This window comes from Salmo salar, chromosome 18 (assembly GCF_965601325.2).
Source record: "Salmo salar chromosome 18, fSalSal1, whole genome shotgun sequence".
Lineage (NCBI taxonomy): Eukaryota > Metazoa > Chordata > Actinopteri > Salmoniformes > Salmonidae > Salmo > Salmo salar.
This window is the reverse complement of record NC_138308.1, coordinates 28022791-28045329: the sequence shown is the minus strand read 5'-3', so window position 1 is coordinate 28045329 and position 22539 is coordinate 28022791. Positions and strand designations below refer to the sequence as shown.

The window sequence follows — 22539 nt, the reverse complement described above, 5'->3', positions numbered from 1 at the left end:
CAATATTAGAAGACTATTTATATCTATCATACTGTCTAATCGGTTTCTCTAATGGTCATATGCCATAATCATTTCAGGGACTTTTTAGGCCTTGCTTTTCAGTATTGATCTGCACATTATAACATTGCTGTTCCATTACATTACATTTACATTTAAGTCATTTAGCAGACGCTCTTATCCAGAGCGACTTACAAATTGGTGCATTCACCTTATGATATCCAGTGGAACAACCACTTTACAATAGTGCATCTAAATCTTTTAAGGGGGGGGGGGGGGTTAGAAGGATTACTTTATCCTATCCTAGGTATTCCTTAAAGAGGTGGGGTTTCAGGTGTCTCCGGAAGGTGGTGATTGACTCCGCTGTCCTGGCGTCGTGAGGGAGCTTGTTCCACCATTGGGGTGCCAGAGCAGCGAACAGTTTTGACTGGGCTGAGCAGGAACTGTGCTTCCTCAGAGGTAGGGGGGCCAGCAGGCCAGAGGTGGATGAACGCAGTGCCCTTGTTTGGGTGTAGGGCCTGATCAGAGCCTGAAGGTATGGAGGTGCCGTTCCCTTCACAGCTCCGTAGGCAATCACCATGGTCTTGTAGCGGATGCGAGCTTCAACTGGAAGCCAGTGGAGAGAGCGGAGGAGCGGGGTGACGTGAGAGAACTTGGGAAGGTTGAACACCAGACGGGCTGCGGCGTTCTGGATGAGTTGTAGGGGTTTAATGGCACAGGCAGGGAGCCCAGCCAACAGCGAGTTGCAGTAATCCAGACGGGAGATGACAAGTGCCTGGATTAGGACCTGCGCCGCTTCCTGTGTGAGGCAGGGTCGTACTCTGCGAATGTTGTAGAGCATGAACCTACAGGATCGGGTCACCGCCTTGATGTTAGTGGAGAACGACAGGGTGTTGTCCAGGATCACGCCAAGGTTCTTAGCACTCTGGGAGGAGGACACAAGGGAGTTGTCAACCGTGATGGCGAGATCATGGAACGGGCAGTCCTTCCCCGGGAGGAAGAGCAGCTCCGTCTTGCCGAGGTTCAGCTTGAGGTGGTGATCCGTCATCCACACTGATATGTCTGACAGACATGCAGAGATGCGATTCGCCGCCTGGTTATCAGAAGGGGGAAAGGAGAAGAGCCCATTACTGTGGGCCTTTTTTCCCAGTTTCTTTCTTAGTGTTTTTTCCGCAGTTTGACAATATTGTCATGAGTCTTGTCCTGGAGGCAGAGATTTCCCCTTAGATAGGCCAGCTGCAAAGTCAAAATTGGCTATATTGTAAAAATGTATGAAAACAAAAATTTTATTTTGGGATTTCATTTAAGGTTAGGGTTAACAATGTGGTTAAGGTTTGGGTTAAGGTAATGGGTTAGGTTTAAAATCAGATTGTATGACTTTGTGGCTGTGCCAGCGAGTGACCACTCTGCAGAGCTGCCTCCAGAACAAGATTCATGATGTAAAATGCTAACCTGCATTATTTCCAGGTAGAATGATCCTCAAATGCTCAAAGCAACATCCTGGCACTACAATTGTCAGTAGAAAACGAATAGAAGCCAAAGTCTTTTAGGCCTTAAAGGGGAAACCGAGCTGGAGACATTGCTATCAATGGGGTAACTTGTTGCGATTGCCAGTTAAAAACTAGCAATGTTTCTGTCGTCCTGTGCCTGAGAGAGCTGTGGTTTTTGTCCATGGTTACGATACAGAGTGATTATTAGACTAGATGTGTCTTTTGAAACTGCACATGAAAACAGACCACCCCCACACTCACACTCACACTTTGCACCCACGCTAACACACACACATACACACACACATACACACACATACACAAACACGCCTTTGTTTTGTCTGAATCTAAAATCCGCCCACCCACAATCTGCTTGCACAAACACAAACATTTAATGGATTTGCCGCCCCAAAGGCCAATCCTTATGAAAACAGAGCTACTTATTGGTGGGTTTCGTTAGATGAGGATTGGTGTATGTTTTATTACTGGGCCATTAAATTGTCTCTGTAAACCACAGTACCAGTACCAGGACCTGGTGTCGTCAACGTGACGGAACGCTGTGTAGACTAGGTGAAAAGTCTGAGGAACACTATTCTGACACACTGCATTTTCCCAGCTTAAAAAATGTGTTCCCTTCTAACCTGAATTTTCCGATCCAAATACGTCCCGTTCTGTTGTGTGTTTTATTGCTTCCTGTGTGTGACAGGGGAAACTCCTAGCTCCTGCATGCTGCCTGCATGCTGCCTGCTAACGCTCATAGCACCATGGCAACAAGCTGGACAAGCCACAGGGCCTCTCTCTCTCTCCCTCTCTCTCTCACTCTCTGCTTTCTCTCCCTCTCTCCCCCTCTCTCTCTGCTCTCTCTCCCTCTCTCCCCTTCTCTCTCTCTCTGCTCTCTCTGCTCTCTCTCCCACTCTTTATCTCTTTCCCCACTCTCTCTTTCTCTCTCTCCCACTCTCTTTCTCTCTTTCATTCTCTCTCCCTGTTCACTGCTCTCTCTGCTCTCTTTCTGCTCTCTCTCTATTTGGCGAGAGCTGTGATTTACTGTACAGTTGGATTGGTGTGTGGTAGCATAATTTGTATTAGTGTTTCATCAGCATAGTGTACTGTTAGCTACTGTATCATAGGTTGTTTTCTAAGTGTTGTGAGGCTGTTAATGATAGTACTTCGTTTGGCTAGTCTACCAGTGGTTTGAGGTAAAGCAGTGAGGCTCTGTGGGTTTTGTAAGTCTAGCTTTGTAGGTACTGTCTGTGTGGTATGTCTGTCTGTGTGGTATGTCTGTCTGTGTGGTATGTTTGTCTGTGTGGTATGTTTGTCTGTGTGGTATGTCTGTCTGTGTGGTATGTTTGTCTGTGTGGTATGTCTGTCTGTGTAGTATGTCTGTCTGTGGGGTATGTCTGTCTGTGTGGTATGTTTGTCTGTGTGGTATGTCTGTCTGTGTGGTATGTCTGTCTGTGGGGTATGTCTGTCTGTGTGATATGTCTGTCTGTGGGGTATGTCTGTCTGTGTGAGCTAGTTTGAAGTCCTCTCCTTCCGTTAGCTGGTTTTTGAGTCTATTTCTATCTCTCCCATTAGGCATGTGAGGAGATGTCAGCTGGCGTCCCTTTAGCCCAATGCTGAGTTGAAAAGCACCTGTGTGTGTGTGTGTGTGTGTGTGTGTGTGTGTGTGTGTGTGTGTGTGTGTGTGTGTGTGTGTGTGTGTGTGTGGTGTGTGTGTGTGTGTGTGTGTGTGTGTGTGTGTGTGTGTGTGTGTGTCGATGCGAGTCACACTCTTTACAGGGCATATTCCTTAGACACTAGTGTCTCCCGGACGCGATGCTATGATATTAACACTGTAGGCTCTCTGTAGGAAGAAGCCTTTAGATTGAGTATCCTTTTACTGCAGTGGGTTAAATCAGGTTCACACACAGTGAGGTTCTTGGTAGTCTTAACCAAATCTACTTTGAAACTAAAGTATCCACCTCACATACAGTGTGGTTCTTGGTGGTCTTAACCAAATCTACTTTGAAACTAAAGTATCCACAGTGAGGTTCTTGGTGGTCTTAACCAAATCTACTTTGAAACTAAAGTATCCACAGTGAGGTTCTTGGTGGTCTTAACCAAATCTACTTTGAAACTAAAGTATCCACAGTGAGGTCCTTGGTAGTCTTAACCAAATCTACCTTGAAACTAAAGTATCCACAGTGAGGTTCTTGGTAGTCTTAACCAAATCTACTTTGAAACTAAAGTATCCACATTGAGGTTCTTGGTGGTCTTAACCAAATCTACTTTGAAACTAAAGTATCCACCTCACACACATAGTTATGGACTTAAAACAATAAGACACCTGTACCATGTCAGATATAGAGTTGAAATGTATTCCATTTTTAGTTTGAATCCCAATATTACACTTTATATACATCACAGATGACTGAAATATAACTTAACTTTTTTTTAACTATGTTTATAAATTATGAAATTATGAAAAATATTAATAACATTCCACCCATGAGGCCTGTAGAGTGCGATTTGACACAGGAAATGGCCACCATCAAAAACCGCTCCCAAGGATAGTGTGAGAGGATTATTTTCAAAATCCTATTTTCCCTAAACCTCACCCTAACCCAAACCCGTACTTTTTCCCTAACCCTAACCTTAACCCTAACCTTAACCCAAAAACTTAACCCAAAACGTAACCCTAGCTCCTAACCCTAAAATGAACCCTAGCTCCTAACCCTAAACCTAATTCTAACCCTAATTCTAACCTTAACCTTAAACCTAATTCTAACCCTAATTCTAACCTTAACCCTAAACCTCCTAGAAATAGAATTTGACCTTGTGGGGACCAACAAAATCTCCCCAGTTGGTCCAATTTTTGTTTGTTTACTGTTCTTGTGGGGACTTCTGGGCCTCACAAGAATAGTTAAACACATCCACACATACACTCAAACTTACACACACTCAGCCAAAAGGGACTAGGGGTTAGCTTTGCGCTGCACACACACAGATCTATCCTATTCTCTCCTAACCTAGTTGTGTACTATACTGTGACAGCCCTGAACCATTTTGCCAAGATCTGGAAACAATCTACACTAGAGCTGTTTTGGTGGCCAAACACCGCATTGCTGTGACAACCCAGGGATGTACTGTAGAGTGCATGAATTTGTCATTGAAAGGAATGAGTTAAAAGCCTTTCGCTTACTTATTAACCCACAGATTGGGTTTCTCTGTGGCTGGGTGGTGTGTGCTGCGTAGGAGAGAATCATGACAGTTTTAAGGCTGTGACTCGATGTACTTTCCACCTCTCCTCCCAAGTGACACCAGTGACAGATTGGCCGTAGAATCAATCCCTGCAACAGATGGATTTTCACTATTCAATAAATGTTGATCTGCCAGACAAATAACATACTAGATCACTGAAAATACAGTGTCTGTGAATAAAAGTGGAAAAGTGGGCAGTAGTTGGTATGGCAGAGAGAGAGAGAGAGAGAGAGAGAGAGAGAGAGAGAGAGAGAGAGAGAGAGAGAGAGAGAGAGACCACAATGTTTATATTGGTCACATAAACGAACAGCTGTGAAGACATTGTAATTTAAAGACTAAATCACAGCCTCTCTCTCTTTCACTACATCCTATGCTGCCTCTCTCAAGGGGCATTTCATACAGCTGGTTCTAGACCCTGACTACTGATATGTACAGCAATGACCACTCTTCTCTGAGTGGAGGAGTGGGAAATGATTGTAATGCCTGTGAAACGGTGAGGGTGAGGGAAGAGCCATTTTCTGAAGGTCTCCCCTACCAGGAGCTTTGTGATTCCAGGCTGACTGTACTGTAGTCCCAGTGAGGGACCAATCAAACTGTAAGGACATCTGTGATTTGATTTGCCTCTGAACAGCACATACACACAGCCAGCGTGATTTCACAGATTTTACGATGTTTATAAGGCACAGGGTCAACATGAAATGTTATTTCACTGTGTGGATTCTGTGGACCAGCTTATCGTATACATAGTTCCTGTCTGCCTCAGGGTCCATGTCATTAGTACTACAGTATATCACCACTGGTCACTCCTGGACCAATAGGAAGAGATTAGGCCCTGGTCCAAATCTGTAACCAATAGCTACTGCCCTTCCTGATAACAGCCTATTGACTCTGTCCAAGACCGCTGCCAAAACCAACACTGGGACTTACTCAAGCCTTTGATTAATCAAGAAAGAGGTCAACAGTTTGATTCTGTCACATTGGATTCATTGTGAAATGTAATCCGTTGTCTCCCTTTACAAGAGTTGGCAGTGGTGTGTTCTGTGGGTATTGTTAAGGAGAGGAAGTACTTCAATGTTTGAGGGGAGAGGGGGGTCACTTAGTGTTGTTACAGATGCCATGGGGTGGAGCTGGGATCGTTATGGGGCGAGGGAGGTTATTGGGAGGTGTTACAGATGCCATGGGGTGGAGCTGGGATCGTTATGGGGCGAGGGAGGTTATTGGGAGGTGTTACAGATGCCATGGGGTGGAGCTGGGATCGTTATGGGGCGAGGGAGGTTATTGGGAGGTGTTACAGATGCCATGGGGTGGAGCTGGGATCGTTATGGGGCGAGGGAGGTTATTGGGAGGTGTTAAGGATGTGTTTTGGATTCGTTTGATTGGTTATAGAGCAGAAGGGAGTATCTGGATGTCTGGATGTTGGGGAAAATGTCCAGCAAGGAGAGGTTTATTAGAGTAACAGGACAATTCAGGGCCTTGCAGAGGGAAACAGAGTGAGGGATTTCACGCCATTGTCGATGGAGAGGAGGTAGGAGGAGGTCAGAGGAAGGGAGGAGGGGGTCAGAAGAGAGGGATGAGGGGGTCAGACGGCAGGGAGGAGAGGGTCAGGGAGATGGAGGGGGTCAGACTAGAGGGGGTCAGAGGGGAGGGAAGAGATGGTCGGAAAGGAGGGGGTCAGAGGGGAGGGAGGAGGTGGTCAGATGGGGAGGGAGGAGGGGTTCAGAGGGGGAGGGAGGAGGGGTTCAGAGGGGAGGGAGGAGGGGGTCAGATGAGGAGGGAGGAGGGGGTCAGACTGGAGGGGTTCAGAGGGGAGGGGGTCAGATGGGGAGGGAGGAGGGGGTCAGACTGGAGGGGTTCAGAGGGGAGGGAGGAGGGGGTCAGACTGGAGGGGTTCAGAGGGGAGGGGGGAGGGGGTCAGATGGGGAGGGAGGAGGGGGTCAGACTGGAGGGGTTCAGAGGGGAGGGGGGAGGGGGTCAGATGGGGAGGGAGGAGGGGGTCAGACTGGAGGGGTTCAGAGGGGAGGGGGTCAGATGGGGAGGGAGGAGGGGGTCAGATGGGGAGGGAGTAGATGGTCAGAGGGGAAGGAGGAGGGGGTCAGAAGGGAAGGAGGAGGGGGTCGTAGAGGTGGGAGAAGGGGGTCAGAGAAGATGGAGAAGGCGGTCAGATGGGGAGTAAGAAATACAGATACAAATTAAAATGGTTGTCCTTCAGCATTTCAGCCTCAACATTAATATGCAACACCCAGAATCACACACTCCCACACACCCAATGAATAATAAGCAGTACTTTACATTTTAGGGGAAATGCTGCATTTAAAGCAGGTGAATGTAGTGCTATGGGGGTCAGGCCTGTTTTCTCAGTAAACAACACAGAGTCTTACGGTCAGTACACTTCCAGCCTATACAGACAACACTACAGGTAGATGGAGTTAGATGGCTATCCCTTTCAGCATGTTTTTTGGATGTAAACAAAACATACACTGCAAAGTCTCTTTAAAAGACAGGGAGACTTTGGGGGCGGCTGCACCAAGCGAACAGTTGGTGTAACTGTAATGTTTGGGTCTCTGTTTTTGCAGGTAAATGTATGATATTTGCTTTTAGATCAGTGAGTGGTGTGGTGGTGATGTGTTAGAATAACTATGAAATGATTAAGAGTGTGACCTCTTGTGAAGAGAGGTGTTTTGCATACAGCACAGTATCCCACTGTGTTGCCGTGGGTGATGCTGCATTGGGTCAGACAGAATCCAGCTCAGCACTTCTAGGATCAGTCTGTCTGTCTGTCAGACCCCTCTCAGGGCTGGACCACAGCTAGGACACCTCACCTACACACTCAGATCTACTTAGAAATAGTCAGTACCTGACGCTCCACTTCAACAGGTGTGTGTGTGTGTGTGTGTGTGTGTGTGTGTGTGTGTGTGTGTGTGTGTGTGTGTGTGTGTGTGTGTGTGGTGTGTGTGTGTGTGTGTGTGTGTGTATAGCAGGAATTAAACAGTCAATATCACCATAAAGTGTGATGAGAGATTAGGCAGAGTGCTGTCAGAATGTGATTGCTTGGTTTGAGCCTGATACATTATTGTGATGTTATTCCTTTGAGTGACATTTTTCCGTTCATTGATCAAAACATAGAAAATCATCTCAGTTTTCGACTCATCTTCCTCTACACCTGTTGTCTTTCAGATGTCAGCGTGATTTGTCTGCCTGCTGCCTGCCTCTGTTCTGTTCTGTTCTCTCTCCGTTTCCTCCTTTTATACTCCGACCTGTCGTTTCCTCACTGTCTCTTCCTTCTCTTCTCTTCTTTTCCTCCTTCAGCAAAATGATCAAGGTCAGAATCGTTGACGACGAGGAGTATGAGAAAAACAAGACCTTCTACTTGGAGATGGGAGAGCCTCGCCTGATGGAGACCAATGACAGTAAAGGTGGGGAGATAGTCCTGGGGGGTACAGGTCGGGGGGTCAGACCCCTCTACCCTGACCTCTGACCCTGGGCCCGGCGTCCGCTGCACTGCACTACACTGCATGTTCACACCAGCAGGGGGCACCAGGAGGAGTCTGCTGTGTAGAGTTCATATCACCACAGGACAGAGTAGGACTGCCAGTTACACACACCAGCAGGGGGCACCAGGAGGAGTCTGCTGTGTAGAGTTCATATCACCACAGGACAGAGTAGGACTGTCAGTTACACACACCAAGCAGCGGGCTCCTCTCCCACTCAGTGTGCCCTCAGCAGAAGTGAACGTGCAGCGGCCCACCTCGTGTCACCACCACCTCTCATTCCCACGACTGGTCAAGCGTGTGATTGTGTGATTGTGTGATTGTGCGTGTGTGTCCTTGTGCCTGTGCTTATGTGTGTGTGTGTGTTTAACATACATGGTTCCAACTCCCCTACGTTGTTGTTTTGTGTCCCTGCAGGAAGACCATAGCCATTAAAATACTTGACCGTGAGGTGTATGATAAACACAGCTACTTCACCCTAGAGCTGCAGACGCCACAATGGAGAAGGAGAGGCTGGACAGGTGTGAGAGAGCTGACCAACTAAACACAGTGGGGTCGGAGCTCACTTGGCTCCTCTCCTCTTGTCTTTTATCCTCTCCTCCATTACTTTGTTACTTTCTCCCTCGCTTTTCTGTTCTAATCTGTTCTCCTCCACCTCCAAAGTCTCTATTTGACTCAGTGTACTCGCACCTTTCCTCCCTTGCTCTCTCCCTCCTGGCTAACTGCTATTCTCACTTTGCTCAACTTCCTGGGTCCAATGGCCTTAACAATTCACGCCTACAAAAACAATGCTTGTCCAACTCTGTCCTCAAGGGCCCTAGTGCATTAATGGACATGTGCTTGACTAAAATGTTGCATTCTGATGATAGGATATTTATAGGATATCCTTCCCACCAAGTTTCTCTATCCCATATTCATCAGCAGGAATGACAGAAGAAAAAGTGGAGATAATGGTAGATATTAGATTGTTTTTACCACCCACCGCTCCTGGCCAAAAGAGTGTGTGTGTGTGTGTGTGTGTGTTGTGTGTGTGTGTGTGTGTGTGTGTGTGTGTGTGTGTGTGTGTGTGTGTGTGTGTGTGTGTGTGTGTGTGTGTGTGTGTGTGTGTGTGTGTGTGTGCGTGCTCCACTCAGTTTGTCCTTAGTACCTCACAAAAACCCTTTTAGTTTCAATCTCAACTCTGAAACATTAATAACTGGTCCACCCCTAACTGTTTCTCCGTCATTTATGGATATGAAATGTTCCTAGTAATGTCACTCGCGATTTATCTGTTAATAACTCCACGTTTACGATACAACCCGATAGAGATTTACGATGCACTGATCAAAGAGTGAGGTTTAATAAAACATAAATACAGGATGAAGATCAAAACAAGGAACCCCCCCCATCCTCAGGATCCACGACAACCTGACTAATCATAACAGAAGATCAAAGTCTCGATCAGTCTAACGATGCCAGATCCTTGAGAAAATACCATTCCATGGAAGCAATTTAATCTCTGCTTTCTCTGGAGTGAAGCTTTAAAATACTTTATTTTACAACAGGAGGAATATGATTCAACCTGTTAGCACAAAAGCGCTGCCGTAAACAGTGATGCTAAATTATTTCCTGTGTGTTTTAGTGTCGTCGTCGTAGAAGCTGGTGACTGCTGGGAGTTTTATGATCAAGCCTATTGGTCCCTCTAATGTCCCTCTGTCCTACTGATTAAGCCCACCAGGTTACCCTCTAATGTCCCTCTGTCCTGCTGATTAAGCCCACCAGGTTACCCTCTAATGTCCCTCTGTCCTGCTGATTAAACCCACCAGGTTACCCTCTAATGTCCCTCTGTCCTGCTGATTAAGCCCACCAGGTTACCCTCTAATGTCCCTCTGTCCTGCTGATTAAGCCCACCAGGTTACCCTCTAATGTCCCTCTGTCCTGCTGATTAAGCCCACCAGGTTACCCTCTAATGTCCCTCTGTCCTGCTGATTAAGCCCACCAGGTTACCCTCTAATGTCCCTCTGTCCTGCTGATTAAACCCACCAGGTTACCCTCTAATGTCCCTCTGTCCTGCTGATTAAGCCCACCAGGTTACCCTCTAATGTCCCTCTGTCCTGCTGATTAAACCCACCAGGTTACCCTCTAATGTCCCTCTGTCCTGCTGATTAAGCCCACCAGGTTACCCTCTAATGTCTCTTCCCACTTCCCAGCCTCCTCTGCTATGTGGTGATTATTGACCCTGGTTTCCCAGCCATGTCCTGTTATAGTCTGTTAACTAGGCAGCAGTGTGAGGGATATAGGGCCGAAGGCAGGAGGGGGTGGCGGGAGGGCTGTAACAGACCACAGTGATGGCCACATATTCTATGGACTAATTATTATATTATAACGTTATCATTTACAAGAGCAGAGTCTGTAACTACCGCTGAACCAGCTCAGGGCTGCTGAAATCAATTCCTAATATAACAGTCAGCATGCTTGAGTTATGCTCCCCTGGAATGAGAAAAACTGCAAAAACAATCTGTTCTCATCCTAGCTGCATTGGATATGTGTGTGTGTGTGTGTGTGTGTGTGTGTGTGTGTGTGTGTGTGTGTGTGTGTGTGTGTGTGTGTGTGTGTGTGTGTGTGTGTGTGTGAGTCTGAGTCTGAGTGTGTGTGTGTTTTTATTTATTATCATAATGTTTTATTATTTAACCTTTATTTAACTAGGCAAGTCAGCTAAGAACAAATCTTTATTTACAATGACGGCCTACCAAAAGGCAAAAGGCCTCCTGCGGGGACGGGGGCCTGGGATTAAAAAGAAAGAAAAAAGAAAGAAATATAGGACAAAACACACATCACCACAAGAGAGACACAACACTACATAAAGAGAGACACAACACTACATAAAGAGAGACACAACACTACATAAAGAGAGACACAACACTACATAAAGAGAGACACAACACTACATAAAGAGAGACACAACACTACATAAAGAGAGACACAACACTACATAAAGAGAGACACAACACTACATAAAGAGAGACACAACACTACATAAAGAGAGACACAACACTACATAAAGAGAGAGACAACACTACATAAAGAGAGACACAACACTACATAAAGAGAGAGACAACACTACATAAAGAGAGACACAACACTACATAAAGAGAGACACAACACTACATAAAGAGAGACACAACACTACATAAAGAGAGACACAACACTACATAAAGAGAGACACAACACTACATAAAGAGAGACACAACACTACATAAAGAGAGACACAACACTACATAAAGAGAGAGACAACACTACATAAAGAGAGACACAACACTACATAAAGAGAGAGACAACACTACATAAAGAGAGACACAACACTACATAAAGAGAGACACAACACTACATAAAGAGAGACACAACACTACATAAAGAGAGAGACAACACTACATAAAGAGAGACACAACACTACATAAAGAGAGACACAACACTACATAAAGAGAGACACAACACTACATAAAGAGAGACACAACACTACATAAAGAGAGACACAACACTACATAAAGAGAGACACAACACTACATAAAGAGAGACACAACACTACATAAAGAGAGACACAACACTACATAAAGAGAGACACAACACTACATAAAGAGAGACACAACACTACATAAAGAGAGACACAACACTACATAAAGAGAGACACAACACTACATAAAGAGAGACACAACACTACATAAAGAGAGACACAACACTACATAAAGAGAGACACAACACTACATAAAGAGAGACACAACACTACATAAAGAGAGACACAACACTACATAAAGAGAGACACAACACTACATAAAGAGAGACACAACACTACATAAAGAGAGACACAACACTACATAAAGAGAGACACAACACTACATAAAGAGAGACACAACACTACATAAAGAGAGACACAACACTACATAAAGAGAGACACAACACTACATAAAGAGAGACACAACACTACATAAAGAGAGACACAACACTACATAAAGAGAGACACAACACTACATAAAGAGAGAGACAACACTACATAAAGAGAGACACAACACTACATAAAGAGAGAGACAACACTACATAAAGAGAGACACAACACTACATAAAGAGAGACACAACACTACATAAAGAGAGACACAACACTACATAAAGAGAGACACAACACTACATAAAGAGAGACACAACACTACATAAAGAGAGACACAACACTACATAAAGAGAGACACAACACTACATAAAGAGAGACACAACACTACATAAAGAGAGACACAACACTACATAAAGAGAGACACAACACTACATAAAGAGAGACACAACACTACATAAAGAGAGACACAACACTACATAAAGAGAGACACAACACTACATAAAGAGAGACACAACACTACATAAAGAGAGACACAACACTACATAAAGAGAGACACAACACTACATAAAGAGAGACACAACACTACATAAAGAGAGACACAACACTACATAAAGAGAGAGACAACACTACATAAAGAGAGACACAACACTACATAAAGAGAGAGCACAACACTACATAAAGAGAGAGACAACACTACATAAAGAGAGACACAACACTACATAAAGAGAGACCTAAGACAACAACATAGCAAGGCAGCAACACATGACAACACAGTATGGTATAAACACAACATCAGAACAGCATGGTAGCAACACATGACAACACAGCATGGTAGCAACACAACATGGCAGCAGCACAACATGGTAGCAGCACAAAACATGGTACAAACATTATTGGGTACAGACAACATCAGAAAGGGCAAAAAGGTAGAGACAACAATACATCACACAAAGCAGCCACAACTGTCAGTAAGAGTGTCCATGATTGAGTCTTTGAATGAAGAGATTGAGATCAAACCGAGCACTGAAGGTTATTCTTGGTAAAGATTGCCACTCCCCCACTTTTGGAAGATCTGTCTTGGGGAAAAATGTTATAATCAGAAAGGATAACATCAGTATTCAAAAAACTCTTCCTTAACCACGTCTCAGTAATGACCAACACATCTGGATTGGAGCTGTGAACCCACACTTTCAATTGATCAATTTTAGGTAATAAACTTCTACTGTTAACGAGCAGAAAACCCAGGCTTTTACGAGAGCAGAAATCAGTGAAGCAGATATCAGAGCACAAGTCAGGATTGTGGCCAGCAGCAGTAGCTGGGCCAGGGTGCACATGCACATTTCCAGATATGTCTGTGTCTATGAGTGTATGTGAATGTATGTGCATTTGTGTGTGTGTGTGTGTGTGTGTGTGTGTGTGTGTGTGTGTGTGTGTGTGTGTGTGTGTGTGTGTGTGTGTGTGTGTGTGTGTGTGTGTGTGTGTGTGTGTGTGTGTGTGTGTGTGTGTCTGCACTTGTGTTTGTGTGTGTGTCTCTACTGACACAGTCCATGAATCCCCAGCAGGCCTCTGGAGGGAGCGATCAGAAATAATGGGCGATGACTGACTGACTGAGCCCAGCAAGCGAACAGTAATTACTGCTCTGCCTCCTCTTTAAACTGAGCCCCACCAACACCGTTAGCACAGCTAGCTCCGTTAGCATCATTAGCCTCCACTCATGTGAAGGGAGAGCGAGGAGACACAGTGTTTTAAGACGAGTGGAGTGGTAAACAGCTGCAGTCCCTTAAGTAGCTCCGCTTCCCCCTGACAAAAACAGCTGCTAATTAACGTGAAACTCTGATTGCCTGAGAGGAAAACAAAACCAAAACAAGATTTAAGGCTGGCAATATGTTTGTTCACAATTAGCTCTCTCAATCTTTGTGCATAATGGAGATAAGGTTTCATTTTATAGCCAGGAATTTGGCAGCGCTTCATGTGATATATTTAGAACTAAGTACAGTACTACTTCAAATATTTACAATCAAAACTCTGCCAAAGAAAGAGAACTGGAGTTGGGTGAAACAATGTTTTTCCTGAAATGTAACCTACGTTTAATCAAACATAAACATGTCTGATTTACCTTGAATACTTACCGCACAATAGCAAGGCATTAAGACACAGACAGACAAGCAGTCAGGCACTCAGGCAGTCAGACAGTCAAGCAGTCAGGCAGTCAGGCAGACAGTCAAGCAGTCAGGCAGACAGACAGACAGTGGGGCCCTCCAAAGACCCTAGACCCCAGGCCCCACCATCTCTCCCAGTATTCTTTTCTCTCTGTCTCTCTGTCTGAGTGAGTGATCCGTGCTGACAACAGCCTGACCTGGGGTCTCAGAGCTGCATGTGACTGGGGTCTCAGAGCTGCATGTCCGCCGTCTCTCCAGCTGTGGGAAGCCTCTTTCTTCTTTTTCCCCTTCCTTTTCTGTCGTCTGTTCTCAATTTCTTTTAAGTGCCTTGTGAGTGTCTCCCTTCTGAATAGAAGTTGGTGTGTGTTAAAGTAGTGGTGTTAAACTAGTGTCTGGAGGGCTTGTGGCTAATGAATGCCGTAATTATCTTCTCCTAGTGACAGGTCTCTAGAAAAAGACAAGCGAACATCTGGCATCTATAAGAGCCACAATGACACTCTGGTATGCGTCGCCTGTACTGAGCTAATGAAACTTCAAATATATGGGTTCATTAATTACACTAAGACTATGTTGATGACTTGTGTAATGTAAATATGCATTTACCCTGTGTATGTGAGATTTGTAAATATGTGGGTAGAGCGGTAGACTAATTACAGCAGGCACATTACAGAGACAGGGATGGTAAATGTTTATATCTATGGTTAATTGGCTAGACACTCAGCCCTCCAGGAATAGTGTCACACCACACGCTTGTTCATACTGGACATATCATTCTGGAAGGGTTGACACTGTTCCTAGGCCGTCATTGAAAATAAGAATTTGTTCTTAACTGACTTGCCTAGTTAAATAAAGGTAAAAAAAATATATATTACATTTCAAAAATGGCTTAAAAGGCCAATCAGCAGTTTAAACAATAACACATTTTATTTCCGGCCCGTTTCGGTAAAAAGCTGAGGGATGGGGCTGGAGAAATGTAATCAAATTCATATATAGAGCTATGGATGCAAGGACTGACCATCCATGATATCAAAATTATAGTTTTAACCATGTTTTGAAGCTATACAGTATTTGTTTACAAACTTATATTTTGGGTTCTGATGAGGTACGACAGTTGATCTAAGCTCACGAGGTATTAATAAGTTATATTTATAAGAATCAATTAATCAATGGGTACATTTCATACATTTATAAGTCTAAAAATGGATGTATCAACTGCAGATTGCCCCTTGTGGAAATAAAACACTCTGAAAAAACTGCAGCCATTAATGGCAATCACAGTGTGATAGCATTGCTATTGTACTGTTCTCAAATTCACCTAATCTCGGCAGCAATAGCCATTATTAAGAATGAAATTCTGTAACCCTTCCTCTGCTACAGTGCAGGTGAAGTGTGCAAACCCTCCCTGAAAGGTCACAGAACACTACCAGTTCTCCACTGTAAAGTCATGATACCATTGATTTATGTACATATTCATATTCATTCCTTTACACTTGTGTGTATAAGGTAGTTGTTGTGAATTGTTAGGTTATATTACTTGTTAGATATTACTGCATGGTCGGAACTAGAAGCACAAGCATTTCGCTACACTCGCATTAACACCTGCTAACCATGTGTATGTGACAAATACATTTGATTTGATTTGATATTCTGTCCTCTATAGTTTGGGAGAGTACCTATACTGGATGAATATCATTAAAAACGCTACAACATCCACGTGTTTATTGAATATAATATAGATGTTATCAAGCCTTAAAGATTCAAAATGTCAAAATGCTCCAGCTAGACCAGGACATGGAACAGGTGATGTTAAGACAGCCTCTTAACTGTGAGTGTCACCTGAACAAGGATAGAATTCTATTGTTTTCACTGAGCCTCATCCCTGCAGTCAGATAGGCATCAGTGGATGCAGTCTGACTCTAGGTGACAGGGTGGGCTCTGTTTGACTCTTATGGAGAATATCTATTTTAAAAAGCTAAACGAATTACATAGCTCAGTCTATACAGAACCAAATCAGAGTATTCTGTGGACTGGGTGGTTCTGGACATTCACAGACACACACCCTAGGTCATCTGGAGACTGGTAAGAGATCTTGTTACACCCCTCTCCAGCTACGCCCTCCTTCTCCTCAATCTGTTTAGATGTTCTCTGTTCTCCTCTGAAACCAGATGATCAAAGCATGGCCACCTAACCTCGAGATGGTCCACAGCTGGCAGCTCCCATTAAGCCTTCTGCATTCTTCCCCCTGAAGAAGAGTGTGAATAGCTTTCCCCAAAAAGGCAAATCTGCATGTTTGAACTCCACATGTCTAGAGAAGTTGAAGAAGCATCGACCGAAACACAATGAACACACAATTTTACACAACAGAGAAACACAATGAACACACAGTTTTACACAACAGAGAAACACAATGAACACACAGTTTTACACAACAGAGAAACACAATGAACACACAGTTTTACACAACAGAGAAACACAATGAACACACAGTTTTACACAACAGAGAAACACAATGAACACACAGTTTTACACAACAGAGAAACACAATGAACACACAGTTTTACACAACAGAGAAACACAATGAACACACAGTTTTACACAACAGAGAAACACAATGAACACACAGTTTTACACAACAGAGAAACACAATGAACACACAGTTTTACACAACAGAGAAACACAATGAACACACAGTTTTACACAACAGAGCCAATGAAAAACAGGCAGAGAGAGAAAGAAGATAGGAGGAGGAGGACCAATGAAAGGCAGGCAGAGAGAGAAAGAAGATTGGTCCTCCTCCTATGAAAGGCAGGCAGAGAGAGAAAGATAGGAGGAGGACCAATGAAAAACAGGCAGAGAGAGAAAGAAGATAGGAGGAGGACCAATGAAAAACAGGCAGAGAGAGAAAGACACAGGAGGCATAACCAAACATCTCTCCTGGGATGTCCTATGGATGACTGAGAGCGACAGTGATATAGAATACACATCGTTCCTCTATCCCTCCCCAGAACATTCTGCCAGGGTCAGTCAGATGTATTCTGCAGTGGTACGGTGCGGTAGCCACCACTCTGAGGAAGGGGGATGGATAACAAGGTTACTGAGGCAGTAGTAATTACACCTGAGACTCACCTCTCCTTTAATTGAGTTCATCAAGTCACTCGTTAGACACAGTTAACAGCAGCCTCTCATGGTAGGTGAGGCTTACATGCTGTTCAGCTGGCGTGATTTGAACCGTTTTGTAGCATTGTCAGCCCTGTCAGTCAGTAGTAGGCTATGTTGAGCTGCACCAGTTAAGACATTTTGAAATCATATTTATTTATCCAGGTTGTCGCTGTAAAATTAAGAATGTAATTGTTCATGTGGTACATAGTCAAGGCAAGTATATACAGTACAAACATGGTTAGTCACTGAGCCATACTAAAGCACCCTGAGTAATGGACAAACAGCTCAAATATCCTCCACAGTCTCTGATCTTGATTTGGCCCCTTTACCTCCACCCTCCTCTTGTTGCGCCAGTGTGACTGGGTTTGAATGGTGGGGCGACGGAGGGGAACGAATGGCGTTGGAGCTGCCGCTTATCCACAATGCACTGCTCTGCGGCGAACTGAAAATGGTCTTCTGAATGGTTCCCCTCACACCAAATCAGATCACTGCACCAGGCTGTGTGACAGTGGCGGTTCTACATTACCACCACACGACCCATAGAGTGTGAGAGAGAGAGAGATGGAAAGAGAGAGAAAGAGTGAGAGAGATGGAAAGAGAGAGAGAGTGAGAGAGATGGAAAAAGAAAGAGAGATGGAAAGCGAGAGAGAGAGATGGAAAGAGAGAAAGAGAGAGAGAGATGGAAAGAGAGAGAGATGGAAAGAGAAAGAGAGATGGAAAGAGAGAAAGAGATGGAAAGAGAGAAAGAGATGGAAAGAGAGAAAGAGAGAGAGATGGAAAGAGAGAAAGATATGGAAAGAGAGAGAGAGAGAGAGAGAGAGAGAGAGAGAGAGAGATGGAAAGAGAGAGAGAGAGATGGAAAGAGAGAGAGAGAGAGAGATGGAAAGAGAGAAAGAGATGGAAAGAGAGAGAGAGAGATGGAAAGAGAGAAAGAGATGGAAAGAGGGAGAGAGAGAGATGGAAAGAGAGAAAGAGAGAGAGAGATGGAAAGAGGGAGTGAGAAAGAGGCCGTAGAGCCAATAGAACCCTGTGTGGTTCGTATTAGATAATAGCAGATGTAGTCATACCCAGTCTCCAAGACATTCACTGTTTTATCATCATCATTTTGGATTTGAATTCACACGGTTTAATAGGACTCACAAGTCACAGTAGTCCTATAGCTTCTCACTACAAAGTCATGTCAGCTTACAGTGACATCATCATGGGTTTATGTGTTCAGAGGGGTGAAAACTAGGTCATGGTATGACATGACATCTTCCTCTCACAACTTGACACGTTTTATAATATAGTGACAGAACATCCTTCCAGCCTCACTGAGCGCATGTAGAATGCTGTAGAACACTGTACATGAATACAACAATGGCTTGTTGGCTCTGAAAAACGTCCACAGAAAATGCTGTTTGATCTTGATTCTTGTAAGCTTGTGGTGGAGGTTTTGTGTCCTAACTCTCCCCTCCCTCCACTCTTAGAGGGCGGCAGGTAGCCTAGCAGTTAGCACGTTGGGCCAGTAACCGAAAGGTTGCTGGTTTGACTACCCGAGTCGACAAGGTGAAAAATCTCTCGATGTGCCCTTGAGCAAGGCACTTAACCCTAATATGCTCCAGGGGTGGTGTATTACTGTGGCTGACCCTGTAAAACAATACATTTCACCTATCCATTTTCAGTGACAATAAAACACCTTTTTATGTTTTATCTATACACTGTGAACAGCCGATCGCAGCAGCATAGCGTTATTGTATTACATTGCTCACCCAGCTGCACAGGCACTCAGGTTGGTACAGTAATGTTGTAGATAATGACCTGGACTCCAGTAAGAATCCCTCCACCAACTACACCTCTGACAAACCTAATGGGCCAAACCTAGCTTGATATCCCTCCACAAAAAAACACACCCTCATGATAATAACACAGTGGAAAATACCTCAGCAAACAGGCCTTTAGCATGTCATTATTTAACCACACTTGACAAGATCTGATGAAATCAAGTCATAATGATGTAACATTGGAGGGACACTATAAGGTCTGGACTGACTGTATAGCTTAATAATGGCTGTACTGTACACTCACCCAACATGGCTTTTTGGTTTGTTTTAGTCTTGTTATTAATTGTCATATTTGTTTCAGTTACACCCAAATGCATTCCTGTGGATTTGAAGGGCCCTTTTTAAAGGGATACTTCGGGATTTAGGCAATTACATTTTTTCCTACTTACCCAAAGTCAGACGAACTCATGGATGCCATGTCGCTGGGTGAAGGAAGATGAAGGTAGCATATCGTTAGCTTAGCGCAATTGCTGGAAGTCTTTAGGAACTACTAGCCAGCTCCTCTCAAAAGCAGGGAAATAGACCTTCTAACTACTCCGAAGCTGGGTGGTTGGTCATTTATAGTCTTACAAAGCTATACATAGTAATCAATATTTTATAAATGGGTTAATTTGAATGATAATCATAAGAAATTAGATTCTATCCACTTCTTCATTCTATCCCGCTGTTGCATGGAGATGTATAGCGATCGCACTGTTGTATATGTCTCACTTGCACTCATGCTCTTACATACACCATAATGGGATGCAATGTCCCATTATGGCGTCTACCTTACAGACAGGAGAGCGGGAGAGAGAGATGGAAAGACAGAGGGAGAGGGGGCACCACCGGAGAAATGGCATTGTTCCCCAAGTGACACTTCACTCTTGATAATGTGTTCCTCCTCCATCTTTACTGATGACTATGGGTCTAAACTCTATCAGACCGCTGGTCAGCGGTCCAGTCATGTACATTAGCTACAGTCCCTGCATGCGCATTTACCAGGGGGAAGAGTTCTCTTTTTAAATGAAGGCAACCCGTAGATTGACTCAACCCTTCACTAATAATGATAAGAACTAGTTTCCCTCACAGCCATAATGACTGCACATCATAAATAGCTACCGACAGCAGTAGCTGAAGAATGCTGCAATATGTTGTTGGTTTTTCAAGCCAAGCACCCAAGTCTTCCTCAAATAGTGGTCAAAGGTGTATGCTGGGAAGACCGCATAGCCGTATTGTTTCTACACTACATATACAACACAATGTGGACACCCCTTCAAATTAGTGGATTTGGCTATTTCGGCCACGACTCGTTTCTGACAGGTGTATAAAATTGAGCACACCGCCATGCAATCTCCATAGACAAACATTGGCAATAGAATGGCCTTACTGACTTACAACGTGGCACCGTCATGGGATGCCACCTTTTTTCAGCCGCGAAATGATAGGCCACACAAGCTCACAGAACTGGAGCTTAAACTGGAGCTTAAAACTGGAGCTTAAAAATCATCTGTCCTCGGTTGCAACACTCACTACCAAGTTCCAAACTGGCTCTGGAAGCAATGTCAGCACAAGAAGTGTTTGTCGGGAGCTTATTGAAACATGCCTAATTATTTAGAATTTTTTATTTAACCTTTATTTAACTAGGCAAGTCAGTTAAGAACAAATTCCTATTTACAATGACGGTCTACACCGGCCAAACCCGGACGACGCTGGGCCAATTGTGCGCCGCCCTATGGGACTCCCAATCATGGCTGGTTGTGATACAGCCTGGATTCGGACCAGGGTGTCTAGTGACACCTCAAGCATTGAGATAGAGTGCCTTAGACCGCTGTGCCACTCGGGAGCCCAATGCGCAATGCTAAGCGTCGGCTGGAGTGATGTAAAGCTCACCACCATTAGACTCTGGAGCAGTGGAAACGTGTTCTTTGGAGTGATGAATCACGCTTCACCATCTGGGAGTCCGACGGACAAATCTGGGTTTGACAGATGATTCTGGGCTTCCAACTTTGTGGTAACAGTTTGAGGAAGGCCCTTTCCTGTTTCAGCATGACAATGCCCCCGTGCAAAAAGCGAGGTCCATACAGAAATAGTTTGTCAAGATCGGTGTGGAAGAACTTGACTGGCCTGCAAAGAGCCCTGACCTCAACCCCATCGAATACATTTGGGATGAATTGGAACGCCGACTGCGAGCCAGGCATAATCTCCCAACATCAGTGCCCGACCTCACTAATGATCTTGTGGTTGAATGGAAGCAAGTCCCCGCAGCAATGTTCCAACAACTAGTGGAAAGCCTTCCCAGAAGAGTGGAGGCTGTTATGACAGCAAAAGGGGGAACAACTCCATATTAATGCCCATGATTTTGGAAGCAGGTGACCACATACTTTTGGTCATGTAATGTATGTGTTATTTACCTTCGGTGTGTGGAGCTTGTCTGGATCAGTTGTCTGTCTCCGTAGTGGAAACTGAAGTTGGTTGTCACACGTTTTACTCTTGTGTGAATTTCTCAGCACCAGTATATCTTACAATACTCGTTTCTTAGAAGTAGCCATTCTTTGATCTAGCAATATTCCTGACAAAATTCAGCATTGTATGCCTTCAGAACAACATACAGTTGAAGTCGGAAGTTTACATACACTTAGGTTGGCGTCATTAAAACTCATTTTTCAACCACTCTACAAATTGACATCATTTAAGTCAGTTGGGGGTGTACGTGTGTCTCATAAGCGTCGTAATGATCGGACCAAACTGCAGCAGGTATGTGAAACATCTTCTTGATTTATTAAAGAAATGAACACTGACCAAAAGAACAACGAAAACCAGTCCTGTACGGTACTCTGACTATACATGGAACAACCACCCACAAACACAAGAGAAAATAAACCCACTTAAATATGGCATCCAATTAGAAGCAACGACAACCAGCTGCTTCTAATTGGAGATCGGTCCCAAAACTAACATAGAAATAGACAAACTAGAAAACCCACATAGCGATAGAAAACATAGAACATAAACCAAAAACCCCAAAACACACTAAACAAACACACCCCTGCCACTTCCTGACCAAACTCCAATAACAAATAACCCCTTTTACTGGTCAGGACGTGACACTGTGGATGTATTTCAAGGCCTACCTTCAAACTCAGTGCCTCTTTGCTTGACCTCATGGGAAAAGAAATAAGCAAAGACCTCAGAAAAACAATTGTAGACCTCCACAAGTCTGGTTCATCCTTGGGAGGAATTTCCAAACGCCTGAAGGTACCACGTTCATCTGTACAAACAATAGTATGCAAGTATAAACACCATGGGACCACGCAGCCGTCATACTGCTCAGGAAGGAGACGC

At 44.2% G+C, this 22539-nt stretch overlaps 1 protein-coding gene across 3 annotated transcripts in view; it reads left to right on the top strand.

Annotated features, from left to right (window-relative positions):
* LOC106577160 (sodium/calcium exchanger 1) overlaps positions 1–22539 on the top strand; it is a 207950-nt gene that overhangs the window by 146064 nt on the left and 39347 nt on the right. For 2 of the 3 annotated variants that reach the window (XM_014154971.3, XM_014154970.3), the window contains exon 3: positions 8034–8140. In XM_014154971.3, the coding sequence (XP_014010446.1) occupies positions 8034–8140 (107 nt within the window). Of the gene's footprint in view, positions 1–8033; positions 8141–8632; positions 8737–22539 lie in introns of all 3 variants that reach the window. The other variant, XM_045700982.2, reaches the window with a different exon arrangement.